The 22,388-nt window shown below is 50.6% G+C and overlaps 4 protein-coding genes across 9 annotated transcripts; 2 read left to right on the top strand and 2 right to left on the bottom strand.

Moving 5' to 3' along the window:
• Window positions 1-1,754: 1,754 nt before the first annotated feature.
• Window positions 1,755-10,886, top strand: SLC37A4 (solute carrier family 37 member 4). Of its 3 annotated transcripts, none has more exons than XM_058686959.1 (10): window positions 1,755-1,849; window positions 3,033-3,375; window positions 4,244-4,476; window positions 4,789-5,032; window positions 5,546-5,704; window positions 5,948-6,033; window positions 6,558-6,671; window positions 6,889-6,954; window positions 7,292-7,430; window positions 10,468-10,886. In XM_058686959.1, the coding sequence occupies exons 2-10, from the start codon at window positions 3,228-3,230 to the stop codon at window positions 10,551-10,553; spliced, it is 1,275 nt and encodes a 424-aa protein (XP_058542942.1). In that variant the 5' UTR covers window positions 1,755-1,849; window positions 3,033-3,227; the 3' UTR covers window positions 10,554-10,886. The 3 variants fall into 3 exon arrangements, with proteins under 3 accessions (XP_058542942.1, XP_058542940.1, XP_058542941.1); XM_058686957.1 differs by lacking the exon at window positions 10,468-10,886 and adding an exon at window positions 7,553-8,295 and having other exon boundaries at window positions 1,756-1,849; XM_058686958.1 differs by lacking the exons at window positions 6,889-6,954; window positions 10,468-10,886 and adding an exon at window positions 7,553-8,295 and having other exon boundaries at window positions 1,758-1,849.
• Window positions 9,156-12,208, bottom strand: TRAPPC4 (trafficking protein particle complex subunit 4). Its single transcript, XM_058686964.1, has 5 exons — window positions 11,967-12,208; window positions 11,629-11,803; window positions 10,524-10,627; window positions 9,782-9,908; window positions 9,156-9,500 (listed from the first exon to the last, which is right to left on the bottom strand). The coding sequence occupies exons 1-5, from the start codon at window positions 12,139-12,141 to the stop codon at window positions 9,422-9,424; spliced, it is 660 nt and encodes a 219-aa protein (XP_058542947.1). The 5' UTR covers window positions 12,142-12,208; the 3' UTR covers window positions 9,156-9,421.
• Window positions 12,209-12,499: 291 nt separating this feature from the next.
• Window positions 12,500-14,737, top strand: RPS25 (ribosomal protein S25). Its single transcript, XM_058686965.1, has 5 exons — window positions 12,500-12,630; window positions 12,864-12,959; window positions 13,503-13,686; window positions 14,493-14,591; window positions 14,685-14,737. Exons 1-4 carry the CDS (start codon window positions 12,628-12,630, stop codon window positions 14,585-14,587), a joined length of 378 nt encoding a protein of 125 aa, XP_058542948.1. The 5' UTR covers window positions 12,500-12,627; the 3' UTR covers window positions 14,588-14,591; window positions 14,685-14,737.
• On the bottom strand, window positions 14,701-21,772 carry CENATAC (centrosomal AT-AC splicing factor). Of its 4 annotated transcripts, XM_058686960.1 has the most exons (12): window positions 21,582-21,763; window positions 21,290-21,453; window positions 20,782-20,880; window positions 18,508-18,639; window positions 18,321-18,387; window positions 18,183-18,245; window positions 17,786-17,850; window positions 17,531-17,636; window positions 16,594-16,624; window positions 15,210-15,299; window positions 15,003-15,135; window positions 14,701-14,916 (listed from the first exon to the last, which is right to left on the bottom strand). In XM_058686960.1, exons 1-12 carry the CDS (start codon window positions 21,699-21,701, stop codon window positions 14,844-14,846), a joined length of 1,143 nt encoding a protein of 380 aa, XP_058542943.1. In that variant the 5' UTR covers window positions 21,702-21,763; the 3' UTR covers window positions 14,701-14,843. The 4 variants fall into 4 exon arrangements, with proteins under 4 accessions (XP_058542943.1, XP_058542944.1, XP_058542945.1 ...); XM_058686961.1 differs by lacking the exon at window positions 18,508-18,639 and having other exon boundaries at window positions 21,582-21,760; XM_058686962.1 differs by lacking the exons at window positions 14,701-14,916; window positions 15,003-15,135 and having other exon boundaries at window positions 16,594-16,688; window positions 21,582-21,772.
• Window positions 21,773-22,388: the final 616 nt, after the last annotated feature.

Below are 22,388 nucleotides of genomic sequence, written 5' to 3'. Positions count from 1 at the left end.
CTGTATGTCTTTGGAGAAATGTCTATTCATGTCTTCTGCCTATTTTAAAAATTAATTATTTTTGAGTAATCTCTGTACCCAATGTGGGGCTTGAACTCACAACTTGAGATCAAGAGTTGCATGCTCTACTGACTGAGCCAGCCAGGCATCCCTCTTCCACCCATTTTTAATTGGATTATTTGCTTTGTGGTGTTGAGTTTATATAAAGTATCTTTATATATTTTGGATACTAACACTTTATTGGATATGTCATTTGCAAATATCTTCTCCCATTGAGTAGGTTATCTTTTAGTTTTCTTGGGGATCCTTCACTTCATCCGGGTGCTCAGTTAGCTTGAAGTTCTTCAGCAGATTCTTCTTTCTCTGTGAACCACTTTCAGAGACATTTGGACTTTCAGAATCAGGTGAATCATCATCATCATCATCATCATCATCATCATCATCATCATCTCCAGCCATATTACTTTCTGTGCCATGATCCTCCTACCTCACTGAAGCCAAGTCTACAATGTCCTCAATATCTTTCTGATAGTTTACTATCCGTACTTTGCTGATATTAAGACTCCCAGTTCTTCATTACTTTTATCTTCTCCTAAATCGGCTGCCTCCCAATTGCTAGATCCAAGATTGTCATCTGGGAGGCTGAATGCTTCATCTTTCTGCTCAGGGGAATCCCTGGCTGCATTCATTGTTCTGGGTACCCAGACGGGAAATGAGGGGAAATACCAAACCCACCCACGATTCTCATCAGAATCCAATCAAGGGGCACCTGGGCGGCTCAGTCGGTTGCGCATCTGACTTTGGCTCAGGTCATGATCTCAGTTTGTGAGTTTGAGCCCTGTGTTGGGCTCTGTGCTGACAGCTCGGAGCCTGGAGCCTGCTTCAGATTCTGTGTCTCCCTCTATCTCTGCCCCTCCCTCACTTGTGCTCTCTCTGTCTCTCAAAAAATGAATACACGTTAACAAAATAAAAATAAAATAAGAGCTTTCATGAGGCATTCTGGAGTGGCACTGGTGGTGGCTGATTGCAGGCTTCTCCTCCCTTCCCTGATCACCTTCCTAATCTAAAAGATCTTTGCTGTCAACTTTGGAACACTTAGAATTCTTTCAGCAATTCTCCAGTAGTCTGTGAAAGCGATTACCTAAATTTTCTAAATTCTTATCTAAATCTTCTGTTGAGGGGCTCCTGGCTGGCTCAGCTGGTGGAGTATGTGACTCTTGATCTTGGAGTTGTGAGTTCGGGCCCCACTTAGAGAATATTTAGAAAAATAAGATCTTTAAAAAATAATAATAAATCTTCTGTTGAGTCCTCACATGAACCTATGAGGTTGGTAAGAAACTGGGGTTCATAGAAATTATTACCCGAGGTCACATTGTTAAAATGTAGTGGGTCCAGGATTAGAATTTAAGGTTTATTCCTGGCCAGGCACTTTAAACACCCCGTGTATTTTGTCTTAACTTTGTCCCCAACAGTCTGATTACAAATCAAATGTTCATACTGTATTTATTGAAGACTGCTTTAATTTCTTACAGAAAAGACTGTGCTCTCTACAAGGCCTTTTCCAGACTGTTAACGCGGAACAGTGATTGGTAGCGGGAGGCGCTCACTAAAAACTGGTATGTTGAATGCCATCGGTTAAAGAAGGGACCTACGAGTCCAGCCCCTAAGGGGCGCTGTTCTCACCCAAGGACCAGTACTACGGGCAGCTTTGGACTACACCCTTGGAGGTGGACTTGGCTCTCAGCCAGCTAGGCGCAGGCGGAGGCCCCGCCCCCTAGCGAGCGCAGGCGCATGCGCATGCGGTCCCGCCTCCGGGCTCTGTCCTATTCCGGCTCCCGCCTGCGTGCAGGTAGCGGGACAAATGCTGGGGAGGGGTGCCGCCTGAAGGCGGGGCTGGAGGGGGAGTCTCGGGTCTTGGGGCTCCTTTGTTAGAGCCCCAGTAAAGGTTGCCGTAACTTCCGATCCAAAGCGGAGGTGTTCCTGCAGCTGCCCCTTCTGGGATGAGGGGCAGTTCCTGGGTCTGGGGGCCTCTGAGGCGCTGCTCCGCACCAGCCTGCACCTGCTTTTTTTTGTCGCACCAGTCCGGTGTCTCCGTACCTCTCCGGCTGCCGGATCTGTGGCCTCGCAGCCCGAGTCAGGTGTCCTGGGTAGCTTGAGGACACGGGGCTGGGCAGGTGCCGAGAGCCTGCGCCTGGCCCCGTCCTGCTGGGCTGAGCCACTAGGCGCCTGGAGCGAGGAGCCTCCGGGAGACTATGAGCGGTCGCCTGCTCGGCTCTCGCCTACGCCTTCTGCTCCAATTGCTTTCCTAATCGAGCGGAAAAGCCGGGGGCGTGTTGCCGGGGCCCCAGAACGCTAGCGGGCTCGGCAGTGCAGCCTGAAGTCCGCGGGTGGACCTTCCCGCCCACGGGTCGTGCTGTCACTCGCCCTGCAGCCCCCAGCCAGCCAGAGGGCACCCCACACTGGCGTCATAGGGTAAAGGGACCAGAGGCAGCTGAGTGACCGTGACCGCAGGCTTTACAGGGGCTTTCAGTGCAACAGGGGCTTGCGCTGGGAAGTTCCCCTCGCTTACAATTCTGCAACTATCCATAAACAGCTACATCCCGATGTGTGCTAGGCATTGGGAGTTACAGGGCTTGAGTCAGCAGCCCTAAGAAGGCTTGGAAGTGGGGGTATGTGTTTGAGTGTGTGTGTGTGTGTGTGTGTAGAAACTAACCGAGCACCTAGTGCAGTGTCTGGCAACCAGTAAACCTTGGCTGAATGAATGAGAAGGTAGGTGGCTGAGGGAGCAGGGCTAGAGAGGGCAGCTCTGTTTTATCCCACCCCTGCCTCCCCTGGGCTCAGGCAGACAAAAGTAATTAGGTTGAGCCTTTAATCACAGCTGGTCTCACAGGCAGGCGGACAAGGAAGAGCGGAGAAAGGCAGAAATTCTAGGGACACAGCGTGCTGGCTTATGGGCAGTGCCTCCCTCTGGGACCCCCTCCAGCCCCCACAGATTCTCCGACAGTAATCTCCTGTTTTCTTGTCTCCCTCAGGACACTGGGTTCCCTACGAGCTGCCCCAGGCTTAATGATTGTCCAGAAGGTGGCTATAAAGGGAGCCTGGGAGGCTGGGTGGAGGAGGGAACAGAGAAAGCCTAACTCAGCAGATCTGGTCACTGAGAGAGCCACAGGCAGGAGCTGTGGTCGGAGGCTTCGCGTCTTGGCCACTGGGGCCTGCTCCCTTCCACCATGGCCGCCCAAGGCTACGGCTATTACCGCGCTGTGATCTTCTCAGCCATGTTTGGAGGCTACAGCCTGTACTACTTCAACCGCAAGACCTTCTCCTTTGTCATGCCGTCGTTGGTGGAGGAGATCCCTCTGGACAAGGACGACTTGGGTGAGCCACGGAAGGGCAGGGTGGTGGGCCCTGGGACCCAGGACCCGTAGGACAAGTTGGTGTTGGTGGCAGTGTCGTGCATAAAGGCACCTAGCGTGTGTGGAGCGTCTGCACAGTGGAGGGTAGGGAGAGTCGGCACACGCCGACCGGACTCTGAAAACCATACGCCTGGCTGTGGGCTAAGCACCAGGAGTGTAGTCGATACGCGTCTGAGGAGGGCTGCCTATGTGATGTGTCTTTGTGTGCCTGTGACCCACATGCGCCCCCAGAGGTCTGGCTTATTCCGAGTATGTTTAGGGGGCTTCTGGGCATGGTTTCCACACCTCGTGGGTGCGTGCTAAGACCACAGGGTGCACGCTGGCCACTGACATCGTAAGCAATGGGAACTGGACACTTGGCACAGGAACTTCACGTGGCCCCGCACGCTACATTTCAGGGGGAATAACGTCCTCGATTCCAATTCTAAGCTCTTTGCCCCATGCCCAGAGGTGGGGGTGACGGAATTACTAGAAGCCCTGGGTCGGCATCCAGGGTGAGGAGGAAATGTCATCAGGCATGGGTAAATCCCAGGGTGGGGCTGCCCTGTTCTCCCCTTCTTGCCCCCTGACAGCTGCAGCGGGAACTCTCCAGGTTGAAAAGCCAAGGGTCAGCCTGGGGCTAGCGCCGGCGGTGAGGAGGGGTAGCGGCGCCCCCTGAATGGGTGCTGGGATTCCAACACAGGCTGCTTCTGGTCCCCTTGGAAGGAACCTATCTCACCCTGCCAGGCACCTCTGCACCCGTGACCCCATGCCTTCCTCCGTCCCTCCTGTGCCCTTGGCCTGGCCCCTAACCCCCTAGGTGCGCTGCTTCCTGTTCCCCTCCCCTGCAGGGCTCATCACCAGCAGCCAGTCGGCAGCCTACGCCATCAGCAAGTTTGTGAGCGGGGTGCTGTCTGACCAGATGAGTGCCCGCTGGCTCTTCTCTTCCGGGCTGCTTCTGGTCGGCCTGGTCAACGTAGTCTTTTCCTGGAGCTCCATGGTACCTGTCTTTGCTGCTCTCTGGTTCCTCAACGGCCTGGCACAGGGGCTGGGCTGGCCCCCCTGTGGGAAGATCCTGCGGAAGGTGAGTGTCTGCTCCCAAGAAGCCAGTTGAGACTGGCCGAGGGGATACCTACAGGGCATGTGGGAGTACCAGCACCCCCGTCCCAGAGCGGGCCCCTCGGGAGTTCCGGTCCGACTCCTGTTGCTCGTCGAGATATTTTAGGAGCTAAACACGGTGGGATCAGGTGGCAGATGAGGGAATTGGCCCTGCCAAGTAGAGGCGCCCTCTTCCTCGTCCCTGTAATGTGAGCTTCTAGGTCTGCCCCTGCCCCACCTGACCCTCACCTTCAACGTGTTTAACGTGGGCACCTACTCTGAACCCTCTGCCCCACAGTGGTTTGAGCCATCTCAGTTTGGCACCTGGTGGGCCGTCCTGTCAACCAGCATGAACCTGGCTGGAGGGCTGGGCCCTATCCTGGCAACCATCCTCGCCCAGAGCTATAGCTGGCGCAGCACGCTGGCCCTGTCTGGGGCGCTCTGTGTAGTTGTCTCCTTCCTCTGTCTCCTGCTCATCCACAATGAACCTGCTGACGTTGGGCTCCGGAACCTGGACCCCGCCCCCTCCAAGGACAAGAAGGGTGAGCACGCACCCAAGCCGAATCACTGGGGCACCTTCATCCACCATTCATTTGGCAGACTTTCACTGAGGTCTGGCTGTATGCCCAGCCCTGTGCTAGCCGATGGAGGTAGGGGGAGGGATGGCGGTGGCAAGTTGGTGGGGAGTAAATAAAACTCCGTTCCAAGAGACACTTAAGTACCAGACAAGCGGCAGAGCCAACAAATGCTGTGTGACTCATGTTATATCCCGGTCCTTCCTCACAGCAGAGCCAGACTTCCCTGTCCTGTCCTGGACAGCATCCTAAGCTTAAGTGGCTTGGGTGCCTTCCTCCATGTGCCCTGGTCCCTGTTTCATTTGCTGAGGCCTATAGTGGAGGCGACAGGGTAGAACAGTGGGTGAAGGGGTGCCTTCCTGCTGGTCCCTGGCTGTGTGGATGGACTCTGGCCCTGTGGCTGGCTAATGAGTGGTGGGGGCTCAGTCGGGGCAGAGCAGCAAGAGTGGAGCCTCAGGCCTGGCCTCCTCCTGCCCCCAGGCTCCTCGAAGGAGGAGAGTGCTTTACAGGAGCTGCTGCTGTCCCCCTACCTGTGGGTACTCTCCACGGGCTACCTCGTGGTATTTGGAGTAAAGACCTGCTGTACTGACTGGGGCCAGTTCTTCCTCATCCAGGAGAAAGGACAATCCGTTCTCGTGGGTAAGATGAGTTTGGAATGGGGGTGGGCCTAGGGAGCAGGAGTCAATGAAGGGGATGGGACGTTTAGGCCCAGCTTCTCTTTATCCCTTCCTTCTTTCCCTGAGGCCAGGCACTACTCAGACAGCTGTGGTCGGTCACCCTTGGGGACCCTGTACCTCTCTGGGTTTAAGCCAGTCTGGGACAACCCCAGTGTGTAACACCCACCCTTCCTTTCCCTCTTCCCACCACAACTCCCTACTCCAGGTAGCTCCTACATGAGTGCCCTGGAGGTTGGGGGCCTTGTAGGCAGCATCGCAGCTGGCTACCTGTCAGACCGGGCCATGGCAAAGGTGAGTGGGCAGACGGGACAGGAAGGAGGAGGGTCCCTTTAAATCTTCCCAGCGTGACTGGGACAGGCACCAGAGAGGCGGGAGTCCTGGGGCACGGGCAGGCTGGCATAAGCCAGTTTAGGTTGGGGGAGGTTGGAATGATTCCAGGCTGCCATTATTCGCTGGGGGTGTGAAGGTTAAGACTCTTGGGGAAAAGGCTTTAAATGATGTCAAGGAGAGCTGGAATGTCTCTCAGCCTGGCAGTGGGCTTCTCCACAGCCCCAGGAAAACTGGGGTTGAGGAGGAAGCAGGTGCAGCTTGCCAGCACATGTCCCGACCCTGCCCCGTGGTGGAGGAAGGGATGTTGTGGAGTTTGGCCTCTGAACACAACGAGCAGGTCCCAGGGCCTCCCAGAGCTGCCCGGGGCCAAGAGCTGTGGTGGGATTGCCAAAGACCTGTCAGCAGAGGCCCTGCTGTATCAGAGTCCAGGGGTGGAGGTACTCTGCTGCTTTTAGGCCCTGACATTGCTGGGACTGTATCCACAGGCAGGCCTATCCATCTACGGGAACCCTCGCCATGGCCTGTTGCTGCTCATGATGGCTGGCATGACCGTGTCCATGTACCTCTTCCGGGTCACTGTGACCAGTGACTCCTCCAAGGTAAATAAGGAGGGCCTGGCCCACAGCAGGCACAAGGATGAGAAAGCGAGGGCCGCCGACTCTCAGGCTTCCTCTCCCTGGCTCCACCCTGGCCCAGGCCTTTCTTTGCCTCTCAGATCTCCCTTTCCAGGTCTGTCTTACCTCGTGTCCTCTTTGTACTTTGGTGCCCCTCCTGGACTCGGGACTTGGTTTCCTTTTCTTTCCTGTGCTCCTCTAGGATGTTGCTTTCTGGACTCCAGCTCTTCACCCTCTCGCTGAGCTCACAGGCTTTACGGAGCACGAGGTGCCTTATCTCTGGTTTTCTTCCTGGTTTGTCTTACCCTTGTCCTACTGTCTTCCTTGCCCCTAGCCAATCCAGCTAGCATGAGTTCTGAGAAGAGATAGCATCTAACTGGGAGGGATGGCTTCTGTACCTCCTTCACCTACCCACACAGGCCCTGGGGTTGGCTCGGTGTGGCACTCACTCCTCTAGCTCTGCCCTGTCCATTATATCAGAAAGTGGGGTGAGGGAGGTCATTTCCTGTGTCCTTACTACAGTTATTTGTTCTGTCCTCTGGCAGAGGTAGATAGGTAGGTAGGCTCTCTCAAACTCTGAATGCCACTCTGTGCTGCCCTTGCAGCTCTGGATCCTGGTGTTGGGAGCTCTGTTCGGTTTCTCCTCCTATGGTCCCATTGCCTTGTTCGGAGTTATAGCCAATGAGAGTGCTCCTCCCAACTTGTGCGGCACCTCCCATGCCATCGTGGGACTCATGGCCAACGGTAAGCGGAGTCTCCACCTCACCCCTACTTGTGCCTTGCACTTAAGCCAGCTATAGGCTGGGGCAGGCCCCGCCGGCCCTAGCCTCACAAATGACCCAGACTCTTCCCCTCCTCCTTGGCAGTGGGCGGCTTTCTGGCTGGGCTGCCCTTCAGCACCATTGCCAAGCACTATAGCTGGAGCACAGCCTTCTGGGTGGCCGAAGTGATCTGTGCAGTCAGCACAGTCGCCTTCTTTCTGCTACGAAACATCCGCACCAAGATGGGCCGAGTGCCCAAGAAGGCTGAGTGAAGACAGTACAGGCACCTGTGCATCCTCTCCCACCTGTGGACCTTCCCCTGCACAGGGCTGGGGAGGTGCGGGGGCGGGGAGAAAGAAAGTGGGGCTGCTCTGGCTACCGATGAACCTTGGATCGCCTTTTTTGCTCCTTTTCCCTCGCCCAGGTGGCGCTGGAAGTTATCAGTGGCTAATGAGGTCCCAGCTCCCCATCCTGTGCTCTATTTAAAAGACAACTTTTGTTCTTGGACTTCATTAGCTCCAATTTCCTGCCTTCAAACAGGAAACCCCTACAGTGAGGGAGTCTCCAATACCCTCTTCCTCTCCTGGACCCTGCCCCACCCCCACCCCACCCCACCCCACCCCACCCCATCCCCACAAGAGGTGAGGCTCCTCCTGTAGCTGCAGGGCACCAATGGGCCATGATTTCTGCCCTAAGGCCTCTTAGCACACGGTGACTGTTCTTGCCAATACCTCAAGATTCCAGGCAGAGAGGAGGCCATCACTCTCACCAATACCCCAGGAACACCGGGGCCTGGGTGGGAGGGAGGAAGACTTGATAAAGAGATTAAAACTAGATTTGATACTAAACACAGTGAGCCATTCTTTCAAAAGGGGTATTACAGACCAGAGACAGTTTTCCTTGGAAAATATTCTCTTGCTACCTGCTCTTTCCACCCCAAAAAGGACAGACTTCATTTCCTTGGAATGGGAGATCTGACGTATACTCCTTTTAGCTTATGTCTCCTTTGCCTTCAACTTTACACTGTATAATTCAATGATCATTTTAGAGATGAAGCTACTGGGTTTCAGACAAATTAAATACTTTGATGGAGGGAATCAGTAAACAGTGGCTTATAATTTTTTTTTTTAATGTTTATTTATTTTTGAGAGAAGGAGATAGAGGGTGAGCAGGAGAGGGCCAGAAAGAGGGGGAAACAAGAATCGGAAGCAGGCTCCAGGCTGTCAGCACAGAGCCCGACACGGGGCTCGAACTCACAAACTGTGAGATCATGACCTGAACTGAAGTCGGCCACTCAACTGACTGAGCCACCTAGGCGCTCCGAACAGTGGCTTATGATAGCATAGTCAGAAAGCCTGGGTTCAAACTCACGCAGTTAGTAACTAGCTTTGCGACTCTGAGGCATAGAGTGTCTGTACCTTGCTAAATCTCTTGTCCATAGTAGAATGTACCCCCTGAGATTAGGGTGAGGTTTAAGTTTGATAAAGCAGTAAAGGCTGGCTATAAACATTTGATAAATATTCCACCATCACCCTAGAAATCAGCAATTCTGGAACTAGACCAAGGTCCTGACTTAAAGCCCCAAGTTCATTCATTTAATGAACACTTATTTTTTTTCTATTGGAACATATCTCATCTCAGAATTCTCTTCTCATTCCTGTCTACCCACCAGATCCTTTCCCCCCAAACCATCAATTAGGATAGCAAACACAGATCAAAGGAATGTTTATTTAGCATTTATGGACCTACTCCCTCCATAAATAAGTCTGTACAGAGTTGGGAAATAGGCCCACGATAGACACGGGAGGGCAGAGAGCAGTATTAAGGCTCAGGGATCAGTATGTGTCATCAGGCTCTGCACCCTCCCATTGTCAAGTGCACTAAGGAAGCTGTGAGGATCTCCATCGGAGTGGATACAGCAGACTTCCTGCTGCAGGATCTCTCAAAATTTGGGAGATCCATTGCAGGCTCAGCCTATGACCCAGGTCCAAAAGTTCCAGCCTTCTCTGCCACCTCCAGGGCTAACTTCAGGTTCTGGTCAAACAGCTCACACCTAGGCCAGACCCAAGTGGCACAGATGAGGACAAAGTGTAAAGTCTCAGACTCTTCCCCACTTTGGGTGCCGAGGTAGAGCCAGTGGAAACTCTTCCATGAAGAAGGATATGAACCCCATAGGAAAGTCTTTAGTCTTCCAAAATAGCAAGAAAAGGCTAGTCACCTTTGTTTTATTTGAAAAATAACTCTTCTTACACTTTTGAAAAATATCCTTGGGGAAGAGCACAAAGAGAAGGGCAAGGACGCTTTGACCAATATCTGGGGAGGGCGACTACCTACCTGATAGGCATTTCCAGGGAGTAGAATGGATTCTTGAGGGCAAAGTCTGAGTAAATCTCATAAATCTTTCGGAGAAGAGAATCTATTCCAGCTTGCCTGGGATCTGCCAGTACCACAAACTTGATCCCTGGAGAAGGGCCAGGAATGGTTACCAAAGAGTGGAGAAAAGCAAATAACATCATCCTGTGTGTGTGTAGCATTTTCATAAGCCCATTTTTACTTTTATCCTATTGCTCCGTAAAGCAGGAAAACCAAGACTGTGGATCTATAAGACCAGAGCAGTAACATGACTTTATCACATCACCCACCTGATTGAGACCAGGCTTTGATTTCTAGCTCTGTCACTTAATTCCTAGTCTTGTGGTCCCTCGGCAGCAAGTGCCAGGCAGGAAACAAACTCAGGAAGTTTTCAATTATCCCCATTAAGGGAGTGAGGCAATGACATGATCCAAAGGTCATTTCCATTTGGCATTCAAGTTTCATTTGGAAACACTTACCAAAACATGTGCAACATTAAGGTTTTATCTGCACACAAGATAACCATGGCTGAGCGTGCTGGGTGGTGTGGGCAAAACTGGCATCAGATTAAATATTGGTTTTAGAGTCGCAAAACAGATGTGTCTGTGCAATTGTCCCAGGAAAAGCTAACCACCACCCCCTTGCTTACCAAAGTTGTCTCTGGTCAGTCCCTTCCCCCAACCAGCCCCCTGTGCATCCCTTTGGCCTATCTGAAGACGCATACCTGTCAGTGTCTGGAAACAGTGCAGTTTGAACGTGTCGGTCTCCAGCATCTCAATGCCTGAGCTGCCCTGTTCTGGAGACAGCTGGGAACCGATTGCGAACAGCCTATTTGCAAAGGAGGTAAGGTTGGGAATGCACCCCACTGTTTTAAGGGAGGGGTGCTGCTCAAACTTTTCCACTGAAGTAACCCTAGCTGCTGAGGAGTTTACATTACACTCGGAGAGGTCAGAAGAGGCAGTGTGATGGTTTGTGAGTTTGAGCCCCGCGTCAGGTTCTGTGCTGACAGCTCAGCCTGGAGCCTGCTTCAGATTGTGTCTCCCCTCTCTCTGCCCTCCCTCTCTTGCTTGGGAGCTCTCTCTCTCTCTCTCTCAAAAATAAACAAACATTTAAAAAAAAAAAAAAAGGAAGAGGCAGCTTCCTCAATTGCCTAGCAGAAGCACCAAAATTTCTTTAAAATTCATTTGAACTTTGCATGTAGTTTACACTCCTCTGCTGTAAAGCATTTTAGGTTGAAAGCTTTGGGTGAAATTAACACTGGGACTATGCGCCAGGGTTACTTACCCCATGACTATAATTATCCGGCATAGGTCATACTATAGTTGAGAGCAGGAAAAGGTCTTAAAGATCATTTAGTTCAGTTACCTTAAAGACTTAGAAACTAAAGCTGAGGGAAGTTGACTTACACAAGATCACACCATTGCCAGTATTATCTAAAGTCTAGTTATACTGGACTCGTTCTTTTTCTTTTCATAACACAAGAACTGATGACCTAAAAGGAGGCAAAGAGGGGCGCCTGGGTGGCTCGGCTGGTTGAGCGTCCGGCTCTTGGTTTCCGCTCGGGTCACAATTTCCTGGTTCCTGGGTTCGAGCTCTGCATCGGCTCCCTGCTGACACTGCAGAGCCTGCTTGGAAATCACCCTTTCCCTCTCTTTCTGCCCCTCCCTTGCTTGCGCGTGCTCTCTCAAAATAAATAAGCTTAAAAAAAAGAAAAGGCAAAGAAAGGTAAGCACTGCTGCTCAGGAGACTTCCCGCAGAACCACACTAATCCAGCTAGCCTAAGGGCCAAGTGAAGGCCAAAAGGCACTAGACAGGGTTGGGGGACTTACGAGTGAAACATGGAGGCCAGCATGAGCTTCTCATTGGAGGTGAGGCGGGGTCGGCCGAACCGAATGGACACCGGGTAATTAGCAGGGTTGCCCAGGTACTCCAGCACCTCTTTCCCATCGGCCGTGTACTTGCCGTTCACGTCCACGCCATTGATGGCCAGCACTGCGTGGCCCACTGTAGAGGTGAAGCTAAGGGTCAACGAAGCCCCAGCGTGGGGACTCCGCTGATGGGACCAGCGACCCGGCCTCACCCCCTCTCCCCCCACCCTACTGCCCAGCAGAGACACCAGCCCACTCCGCAGCACCGGGCCCGCCCATCGGACGCAATCCTAGCCCACCCCGGATGCCGTCGCGCTGGCCGAAGGCAACCAGCACACGCTCGTCGTGCAGCTTGAGCAGCAGATCAAGAGGGTAACTGAAAGTTTTCTCAGCCTCGGCCCGTGGCGCGTAGCTGTCCAACTGGTAGATGAGGCCGCCAGCTTTGTTCACCACGTACACGCTAAAAATCGCCATTGCGGCCGCTGCCCCTCAGAGGCGGGGATTCGGCTTCTTCCAGACGGCTCCGCCCCGGAACCGCAGTCGCGGGACCCGCCCCTCGCCCCCGCCCCCTCCTCCCAGCCTCGCAAAGCCGGCGCCTGCGCACTTGTAGCACCACGCTTAGCGGGATCGTGGGGGTAGTTACGGAGGCAGGCAGATTGTTTTCTCTCTTTATTAGTTTCCGGGACCAGGGGATAGCGACGTGTGACTACCTCACAACTAGCGGCAAAGTCCAAAAGGCCGCGGACAGTGTTCGGGGTGCGCGGCTGGGGAACAACAACCACCCTCCCTGCGGCCGCTGGACGAGGGGGCTGGACCTACGACCTTCCGCCGCTGGCTCCGCCCCTTGCCCCGGAAACGCTTGCTGAGGGTGGAGGTTTCTGGGCCCGTGCGTGAGCGCCGCTTCCTTTTTTGTCCGACATCTTAGCGAGGCTGCGGTGTTGGCTGTTGCTGAGCTTCGCTATGGTGAGCTGTTCCGAGTGGGAAACTGGTGCGGCTCTGAGAGCCGGGAAGCGCTGGGACGGGGTGGAGGCGGCACCAGACGCAGGGCCCCAGACTTGCCGGGCTACTTCGGGCGGGCGGGGGGATTGCTTCACCCATGTGCTCAGGTAGTGGGGTTTGGGCGGGTTGGGGGCGCTGTTGCAGACGGAGCTTGGGGCTGCCGTGTGATCTGGCTGCGTTCTCCCTTTTCCGCACAGCCGCCCAAGGACGACAAGAAGAAGAAAGATGCCGGGAAATCGGCCAAAAAAGACAAAGACCCAGTGAACAAATCTGGGGGCAAGGCCAAAAAGAAGGTAGGCGTGGAGTCCTCCAAGAGTGGGAGACACTGGGGACGCCGGGCCCGTGTAGCTGTAGTAATAAATGACGTGTATAGTAAATGGCTTTTAAGGTTGTGGCGTCTAGAGTCCGAGGACTAGAATTGTGCTCTCAAACCGTTTTGTGTTTGGAAGAATGGGGTGGTACACAGCAAGTGTGAATGTAGTCTGATGGTCACGTGGTGTTCTTTTAATTGGTTTAGTGGGGCTTAGCCTACACCCGAAACTCGTGCAGATGTGTTCGGGGGTGGTTTTTTTTTTCTTTTTAATCTCACTTATCTTGGATAACGTAAATGGCAATGGGGTCTTTTTTTTGTATCTTGGTTTCAGATTACTTGAATCTTAGTTTGCAGAGTTGCTGTAAATTCTAAATTTCGTAGATTTCTGCAGGGCAAGAACAGACAACTTTGCAGTATATTCCTATGGCCATGGAAAAAAAGTTCCGGTGACACAGATGGTTTGGTGAGGGAAAGAGTAATTTCTTCCAGGGAATGCTGACTGTCCTTTTTCTTTTGGGAGCAGAAGTGGTCCAAAGGCAAAGTTCGGGACAAGCTCAATAACCTGGTCTTGTTTGATAAAGCAACGTACGACAAACTCTGTAAGGAAGTTCCCAATTATAAGCTTATAACTCCAGCTGTCGTGTCTGAGAGACTGAAGATTCGAGGTTCCCTGGCCAGGGCAGCCCTTCAGGAGCTGCTTAGTAAAGGTGAGAGGGGTAAATTGTACCGGTGTGCTTTTGCATGTAAAACTGGTCTGACCATGTTAGCCATCTTAAATGTGTTTTTTACTGGAATTTATTAAAATGGGCGCAGGCTAACCAGTGATTGTAATATTCTAACATGCTATCTCTAGGGTAGACCTCAAAGCGGGGTTCCTGGCCAGTTTTGTGTCATGTGGTGAAGCACAGGGATTTCTTGTGTTCTCAAGTGAATAAATCCACTTTAAGAGTCACAGAATAGGGGCATCAGTTGGTTAAGCATCCACCTCTTAATTTCGGGTCAGGTTCTGATCTAGTTCATGGGAGGCTTTGGGCTTATGCTAACAGTGCAGAGCCTGCTCGAGATTCTCTCCCTCTCCTTTCTCTGTTCACACTCTCTTGGTCTCTCAAAATACAGTTACAGAAGTAACCCAAATGTACTGAAATACAGTTACTAAAATATTAAAAGCTTTGATAGTAAATCATTTTTTATTTCTGTGTTTTAAAAATCGAGTGGTGGGTCTACTCATAATCTCACTTTAATAGGAATATATATATTTTAAGCCCCTGCAGTGTCTAGTATGGAAATATAGTGACTTTTAAGTTTTATTAAAGTGCAATAAGGGTAACCATCCCAAGAGCAGATAGTGGGTCCCTCATTTAGAAAGGATAAATCAAATTAGATGATCACCAAGAAACATAGGCTTGCTTGCCTTTGTTATTAAACTCTCATGCTCAAATTCAGTATTTCTCACGTCTGTGAAGTATTTATTTCATAAGATTATGTGAAAACCTTACCCTTATTTTCTCCCCAGGACTTATTAAACTCGTCTCAAAGCACAGAGCTCAAGTAATTTACACCAGAAACACCAAGGGTGGAGATGCCCCAGCTGCTGGTGAAGATGCATGAACAGGTAGGCAAGAACCTACGGGCTCATCGTGTAGAAAGTATACATCCCCCTGCTGCATAAGGCTTTATGATTGTGATTTTTCTTTTTCTTTTGCAGATTCCACCACCAACTGTACATTTTGGAAAATAAAACTTTATTAAATCAAATAAGTGGGTATGTGTCTTTTCCTAAGAAAAGCAGTTACAAAGGATAAGAGAGAAGAGCAGGTATGGGTTTGTTGGCTTGGCTTTGTGCCTCATGGTGGTTGGAAAAGCATCAGGAAACATTTGGCTTTTTTTCTTTATGTGACTGTTTGCTCCTTGCCGCAGCTTCCGTTTTAAATTGATGTCTGAAAGAAAGTGAAGGGTTAACAGGATGAAGGCTGAGATCTCTCCAAAGGGGTAGTGGGTTGGGGTCCTGGCACTGGGCCCATACCTAGATTGCCAGCGGCGTCCATTATTCCAGACGCGGCCGAAAGAGGGCAGCCAGCCTACACTGGTGCTGGTGTTGTGATCAAAGTTGGCCCCAACTCTGTCTGGGGGGAGTTTCTTCAATTTCTGTTTTTCTTCTACAAAGAAGTAAACAGTTTTATTTGAGTAGGAAAACTTAACCCATTCCCACTCTGGAATTTTTTTTACTTACTTTCTTTAAGAAACTCTTCATAGGAGGGCCCTATTTGTTGGTTTCCAGAGCTGTATTCCTCATCTTGGACCATCCAGGGAGGTGTAGCTCCTGGAAAAGACCCATTCAGCAGAAATTAAGGCAAAGTTTTAGGCTACTGTGAAACTGCCCAAGGTAAAAGCTCTTAACTGATTGATAACTAGAAATGTTCAAAAACAAAACCCAGGACCTTGGGAAGTTGAGGGCCCTGGACTAATTTAAAGCAACACACCTTACATGTGACATGATGTGCTGATATTTAATACCTTTGTTGAGGCATAACTGACATACAGCTGCACACATTGAAAGTGTACAATCTGAAAAGAAAAACCCTTAGAAATATTTCCTGTACCTCCCCATATCCCTGTTCACAGCCCCAGGTAACCATGGGTTTGCTTCTGTTACTCTAGTTTGCATTTTCTAGGACGTACCTGGTTTTGGTCTGGCTTCTAACAGTTTTGAGATTTATCTATGCTGCGCTTAACAACAGTTCCTTCCTTGTTGGGCACTACTCTGTTGTTGCTTTGTCGAGGGGCATATGGGTCGTTTTCAGCTTGGAGGTACTGTAGATAAAGCTGTGACCATGTGTGTTGCAAGCCTGTGTGCAGGTAAGCTTTCTTTTATCTTGTAACGTCTGTATCCTATAACAGTGGGTATGTGTTTAATTTTTTAAACTCCTGAGCCACTTTCCAATTGGTTCTGCTATTCTACATTCCTGATAGCAGTATATGAGCATTAACACAGTCCATCTTTAATTTTAGCCACTCTGATGAGCATCTTTTTACATGACTTCTGCATTTTGAGTTTTTCATGTATTCAAGATACAACTCTATCTTGTTACCCACAAGATAGTTCTCCATACTGTACTTTAAAATTTTTTCTAAATTTATTTTGAGATAATGCGAGTAAGGGAAGGGCAGAAAGGGGGAGAGAAAGACCCAAGTAGGTTTTGAACTGTCAGTGCAGAGCCCAACATGGGGCTCAAACTCACAAAATGAGATCATGACCTGAGCTTAACTGACTGAGCCACCCAGGGGGCCCCGGTAGTACTTAATCAGTTTTATTCTTTAAAATAATTGTTTCTGGGGCGCCTGAGTGGCTCAGTCGGTTGGGCAGCCGACTTCGGCTCAGGTCATGATCTCGCGGTCCGTGAGTTCGAGCCCCGCGTCGGGCTCTGTGCTGACAGCTCAGAGCCTGGAGCCTGTTTCAGATTCTGTGTCTCCCTCTCACTGACCCTCCCCTGTTCATGCTCTGTCTCTCTCAGTCTCAAAAATAAATAAAACGTTTAAAAAAAAAAAAAATTTTTTTTTAAATAAAATAAAATAATTGTTTCTTACCATCTGAGAAACACTGCCTTAGGCCTTACCTGAGTGGATGTTACCAATTCCTGGCGTGTCCTGTAGTTAGAAATGGAGGGGGAAAATCCCAAATGAGAAGCCAGGACAGGGTGGATACTCCTAGCTAGAGAAATGACAAACCACGGGAGGGGGGGAGGGGTAGTGGAAGCACTACAAGTGCTAGTTCTGTGCCCTGGTTTGAAGTTAAATCCTAAGAGCACAGATAACTGAGAAACAGTCTTGTCCTCAAGAGACTTCTGGGTCTCCGTAACGAAGGTGTCCAAAAACAGAATGCCTGCTAGATGCCGGTAAGCAAAACCCTTTACTCACAGGGCACATGTATCATAGGGGAAGAGAATTAAGCATAAGTCACACATTATATTTGCAGCTTTTTACATGGTACTAAGTACATTTATAACAGGCAACCTGTTCAGATAATCATTCCATGAAAAGGTGACATTTGAACTAGGCTGAAGGAAGGTAAACGTTACTTAAGGCAGTGATAACTACATGTGCAAAGACAGGAAGCACAATATAATATGGCTGGCGTAGACAACATAAGAATAGGTGAAGCAGTGACTTTCCGTGTTTGGGACAGGAGTGCAGGAGGAATAGAAACTTGCGGGAAAGTGTATGTATCTGGAGGCCATCTTCTAGTCAGGTGATGGAAGAGGAAATAACTCATCCACAGTTAATAGAATAATAGAACGGTAGAGGTTAGCTTCAAGTGCTTATGAGATATTTATAGATATCCTACATTGAGTGGGACTTGGGGGTTCTGCAAAGGCATTGGGGCAAAGGTGTGATGAGATCACTGGAGGGTGAGGAAATGGGTCTGAGAACATACTATGGAACAACACAGAAAAGAAAGGTAGGAAGGGTTAGAATAGGTACAAAACCCAGGAGAGATGGTGTCCTGGGAACTAAGGGGACATTGGCCCTTCCTGGCTGGCTTATCCATTGTACCTGATGGCCAATGAATGTCAAAGGTTGTCCTGTTTCCATCCAGTCAAGCTCCGGGGCTGGTGGCAGGTCCAAGTAGGAAGGCTGCTGCGAGGCGGAGGCCACTTGACTGAAAAAGACAGACAGGAGCCAGGCTGGCAGATGAGGTCCTTGAACCATGAGGATGGCACAGATGAACTTTGTTCCCATTTCCCAGCCAGAAAGTTACAGAAGGCTCTAACATGTCAGACCCTCAACAAGAGTCCTTAACAAGTTTACCTGTTGGTCCCTTTCCAGCTTCCAAGCGCTGAAGAGCCTTCTTCTGGGTCTGGCACTGCCTGAGGCTGAGTTTGATTCAGGAAAAATAAATGTGTCTAGGACCCTTTAACAGTCTGTCTTGGCCATGCTCCCACCCTTCAGAAGGAAACTAGCATATGGAGGGTACTGTCCTCGCAAACTTCCCTCCGTCCCTCCCTCCTCCCTTCCCTGCCTTGCCCACATTGCCACTGACAAGGCCTGCCCCCCTGGCAGACAGTTAAGGGAATTCAAGCTGAGCAGATGAAGCATGGAGTCCATGAGTTCTCTTAGAAGAGCTGGTAGGTGAAATGCTGGACCTGGGAGAACCAGGGATCAAATGGATTTGGATACTGCTCTGGCTCCTCCGAGGGAAACCAACCTCTAAGACAGACCGAACCAGCTCCCGCCGGCTGTGCTCCACCTCACGGATCTGAGCTGCCATCTGTGGGAGAGAGGCTGCTTAGCTAGGTACAAGGTTGTAAGGTTGGGTCCTCCAGAGGCCTGCCTTTTAACTCACCTCTTTGATTACTTCATCCTCTTTTTCCTCATAGGAATCCAAACCTTTCACCATGGATTTCTTGAATCTAAAGAAAAAGGGCAAGTCAGCCAAGAACTCCAATCCCTGCCAGTTATGAAAAGACCTTCAGATCACTTTAAGTTTTGGTAATTTCGAAATCAAAATAGAACGAAGAACACCAATGTACCTTTCAACCAGATTCACTGTTAACATTTTGCCATACCGGCTCCACTTCTCTTCTATGCACACATTTCCTTTTTCCAAATCAAAAATGGGCTTTAGAACATCATGAGACTTAACTGAAAACTTCAGCATGCACCTAAGAACAGGAAGAGCCTAAGATACCATGAAACCATTACATACGTAAGAAAATCAATGATCAGAGCACCTGGGTGCTCAGGTAAAGGTCCGACTCTTGATTTCAGCTCAGGTCATGATCTCGTGGTTTTGAGATCGAGCCCTGCACTGGGCTCTGTGCTGAGCATGGAGCCTGCTTGGGATTCTCTCCCTCTCCCCAACCCCCAACGTGCACATGTGTACTCAAAACATTTTTTTTTAAAAATCAATTATCCTTTTTGATCAATTACCCTTTTGAATTGGTCCATATTTGGAACACCACCAATATGCTTGGAGTTGTTTTTATCTTCCATGCACATGTAAAGGTATCAGAATAATACCAATACTACTGATCCCACTATCACAAAACAACTACTAAGCAAGCCTCAATTTCTTTGCAGTTTTTTAGTCCTTAGAAAATAGCCTTCTTGAGGGTATACGGTTAGAATTTTGTGTTCAAGTTACTTAAATTCTTATTCTTTTGTGATACCAATTTATATACAGCTATGATAACTTGTCACTGTTGGCAATTAATTTTAGGATTTGCTTTCTGGCCTGATTTGAATATGTAAAACGCTGAGGGAATGGCTCTACCATGGTGCCCTGGCAGCCTTGTGCCTGTCCCTACGGGCAAAGCCTAGAACTGTAGCATCAGAGTCTTAGCCGGACGCTTGTGTGATGCCCCTGGAATACCAGAGGATGGGAGAGCTGAAAAGCTGCTGTGGGGCCATCTGCCACTCGCCTCCCGACCTCCCCCAACACCCCCAGGCCGTCATGAGAGTCTGTCATCACCTCCGGGCTCTGATGGCAGTATGCTGCTTTCTGCCCACTCAGATTAAAGCTGTAGGCCAGACTGGGCTCCCCAGCAGCAGGGTGTCCCGTGCTCACACTGCAGTTAGCTAGCTCTTTGTGTTTCAGAGTGGCTCTTTCTGGAGGGTGGGGCAAGGACCTGGGAAGTGGGCACTTGAGGTGTATTCTTTTTGCTGTGTATGTAATGAACGGTCTAAAGAGGGCTCATGGTATCTTTACTGGTCAAATTAGGCTTGGTTTTGCCTTGTGCGTGTGACCTTGAAATTTGTAAGATTCAGAAGTCAAAACTAATAAAAAGTTCAGGGGCGCCTGGGTGGCTCAGTCGGTTAAGCGTCCGACTTCGGCTCAGGTCATGATCTCACGGTTCGTGGGTTCGAGCCCCGCGTCGGGCTCTGTGCTGACAGCTCGGAGCCTGGAGCCTGTTTCAGATTCTGTGTCTCCCTCTCTCTCTCTGCCCCTCCCCCACTTGCACTCTGTGTCTCTCTGTCCCAAAAATAAATAAACATAGAAAAAAAAAAAAGTTCAAAGTGTCCATCCTCGCAATTCTCAATTATAACCTTTTCTGCTCAGCTATCCTTTATTCACCCACCCAAACCATCTGGAGCTGGGTCAGGATGTAAGGAGTGAGTGCTTTTTGGCCTGAGTTTCCCATCTCCTGCCTGTATGAACCACAGATTTGAAGGCAAGGTAGTAAGTTTTAGGCATTTCTTACCATCCCCTCATCATTCTCCACACTGAGAACAGACATGAGTTTTTCTGTAACTTTGGCTCTGGGATCCCCTTGGGCTCCGTACCCCATAATCTCAATATAGTCCCAATAAACGTAGTGTGAGGCTGCCTGTGTCCTCTTCCTGAAGCAGTCAGCACTCACCCCACTCCGTGCTGACCAGCTTCCTGCACTCCAGTTTCTCAGGGTCCTTCAGAGGCCAGTTAAAATAGAGTCTAAAACTATTGACACTGGGGGAGCACCAGTTTCTTGCACACTATAACAAGCCTGTTCTATTTCTAAAGGACTTTATCTTCTCTGTACCACGCATTTAAATAGTTGGTTATAGTCAATTTTTGTTATATACTATTCTCCATTTGCTAACGGCATTGTAAATCCCACCCCCCCCCCCCAAGTAGATATAAACCTTTCAAGGACTGTCACACTTTTGTGTCCAGTATAGTGCCTAGCACCATGAGTGCTATGAAAACGATAGATACTTATGAAGTCCCTACTGAATTTTCCAATTAGTAGAGGAAGCTCTAGAACCTGACACAGACCCAGAGAAGCCCTGTTCTGTTAGTTCACCTTTCATTACCAATGACGTACCGTGCATAGTCTTGGGAGGAGATCAGAAACTTCTCTTTCATCTGGAACTCCGCCTTGTTCTCCCACCAGAATCTGTTGGTTGCTTTCTTGTGCTCCGGGCTGAGAAGGAAGGAATAATCTCAATGATCTATTACAAAACATTACTCAGCTATGCAGACATCAGATACGTAGTGCACACTGACATCGGGGTTTCTGCCTCTGGGCAAGGCTGACGATACTGTTATCAGTCTCTTCCAGATGTCCAGTCTCCCTCTTCCAAGAAAAATAGAGGCATCTGATAGACGATGGGAGGTAATCCCGAGCCAGCTACCCAGCTGGCTTTCCCACCACTACCACTGGGGCCATGGAAGCCATAAACCCTTCTACCCCTAAAGAATGCAATGCCTAAAGGTGACTCAATCCACCCTCATCAAACCATCAAAGCGTTCTTCCTCTCCCCCACTCCTAAACCCTCCCTCCCACACAAGCAGGCGAGTGGGCTGGATGAGGCTCCCAGGCCGCTTCTCACCTGGCCAGATGCTCCAGCAGCCCCCCGTGCAGCACGGTCAGGTTTCCGTGGCTCAGGTGTTTCCGCACCTCACAGCCGCAGCACAGGCACCAGCAGCACCGCTCGTGCTCCGGCACGTAACGCTCCACCTGAGCGGCGCGGATGGCTTTGCGGGCGGCCTCCACCTGCGGCGGGGAGAGGCCGTGTAGGACCCCAGGGGTCCCCCCGCACCCCACACCCTCGCGCTCTCACCGCAATGCCCGCATCCCCGCCCCCAGGCGGTCCGCGGCCCCCTTCCGCCTCCCGCCCGCACCTGGGGCAGGAGCCGCTCCAAAGCCTCCTTCAGCTGCCGCTGGTGCTTGCGACTATACACGTGTCCGCGACCACAGAAGAAGGTCTGGCGGCACAGAGGGCAACGCTGCGCGGGCGCCATGGGCCCAAGACCGCTTACCCGCGACAACCTGCCGATCTCCGGCCATTCGGTGACCCCTGACCCCCTCGGGGGCGGGGCGAACCCAGCGGCCCCTGCGGCCCCCAGCGGCCGGCAGGCGCCACTGCAGGCCCTTCTGCGGCTGCGCGAGTCCTCTCCGGGGCTCCCCGTAGACGCGCAGACCCAGCCGTCCTCAAGATCCCCAGATGCCGTCTACCTAGAAAAAGTGGCAGCACCGCTGTACAGATGCACCGAAAGGACACACGCAACAGGTGACACTGCAGGACCACAAATCGCACGCATGTCGGGGCATCGTCAAGGACCCGCATCAGACACTGCAACAAATCATAACTAGTATTATTAGGGTGCTCACTAATGTCCAGAGCTTTACATTACCTGCCTGACCTGATCCAAATAATGTGACGCACTACTATTACCGGCATTTTACAGATGGGAAAACAGGCACGGAGAGAAAGGAACTGTGTGGAAGGTTGCACAGGTGTTAAGCATCAAAGGCAGCACCTTGGGTTTCAGTGTTCATCAGTACCAGCTGGCAGTAAGGAATACATGCTGGAGGTGGCCTTAATTTAAGACCTAATCACAGCTGTACCCTTGCGGGGTATTCTGAGCAGCTGTTCCTGTAAAGGGGAAGCTATAAAGGGTACAGAATCATGGCTGAGGGTTAACAGA

This window comes from Neofelis nebulosa, chromosome 10 (assembly GCF_028018385.1).
Source record: "Neofelis nebulosa isolate mNeoNeb1 chromosome 10, mNeoNeb1.pri, whole genome shotgun sequence".
Lineage (NCBI taxonomy): Eukaryota > Metazoa > Chordata > Mammalia > Carnivora > Felidae > Neofelis > Neofelis nebulosa.
The sequence above is the reverse complement of the archived record's forward strand: the minus strand, read 5'-3'. Positions and strand labels throughout refer to the sequence as shown.

Bases quoted from the DNA above. Each gene is read 5' to 3' on its own strand.
- SLC37A4 (XM_058686957.1), top strand. From the start codon at position 3,228: ATGGCCGCCCAAGGCTACGGCTATTACCGCGCTGTGATCTTCTCAGCC. The intron at 4,477-4,788 runs GTGAGTGTCTGC...TCTGCCCCACAG, and splicing joins GTGGGAAGATCCTGCGGAAG to TGGTTTGAGCCATCTCAGTT. The intron at 5,033-5,545 runs GTGAGCACGCAC...TCCTGCCCCCAG, and splicing joins CCCCTCCAAGGACAAGAAGG to GCTCCTCGAAGGAGGAGAGT.
- TRAPPC4 (XM_058686964.1), bottom strand. From the start codon at position 12,141: ATGGCGATTTTTAGCGTGTACGTGGTGAACAAAGCTGGCGGCCTCATC. The intron at 10,628-11,628 runs GTAAGTCCCCCA...CTTTGCAAATAG, and splicing joins CTGGCCTCCATGTTTCACTC to GCTGTTCGCAATCGGTTCCC. The intron at 9,501-9,781 runs GTAGGTAGTCGC...GGTCTGGCCTAG, and splicing joins TCCCTGGAAATGCCTATCAG to GTGTGAGCTGTTTGACCAGA.
- RPS25 (XM_058686965.1), top strand. The intron at 12,960-13,502 runs GTAGGCGTGGAG...TTTTGGGAGCAG, and splicing joins GGGGCAAGGCCAAAAAGAAG to AAGTGGTCCAAAGGCAAAGT. The intron at 13,687-14,492 runs GTGAGAGGGGTA...TTTTCTCCCCAG, and splicing joins TCAGGAGCTGCTTAGTAAAG to GACTTATTAAACTCGTCTCA.
- CENATAC (XM_058686960.1), bottom strand. From the start codon at position 21,701: ATGGCGCCCGCGCAGCGTTGCCCTCTGTGCCGCCAGACCTTCTTCTGT. The intron at 18,246-18,320 runs GTGAGTTAAAAG...TCTCTCCCACAG, and splicing joins AGGATGAAGTAATCAAAGAG to ATGGCAGCTCAGATCCGTGA. The intron at 15,300-16,593 runs GTAAGGCCTAAG...GGTCTTTTCCAG, and splicing joins AATTGGTAACATCCACTCAG to GAGCTACACCTCCCTGGATG.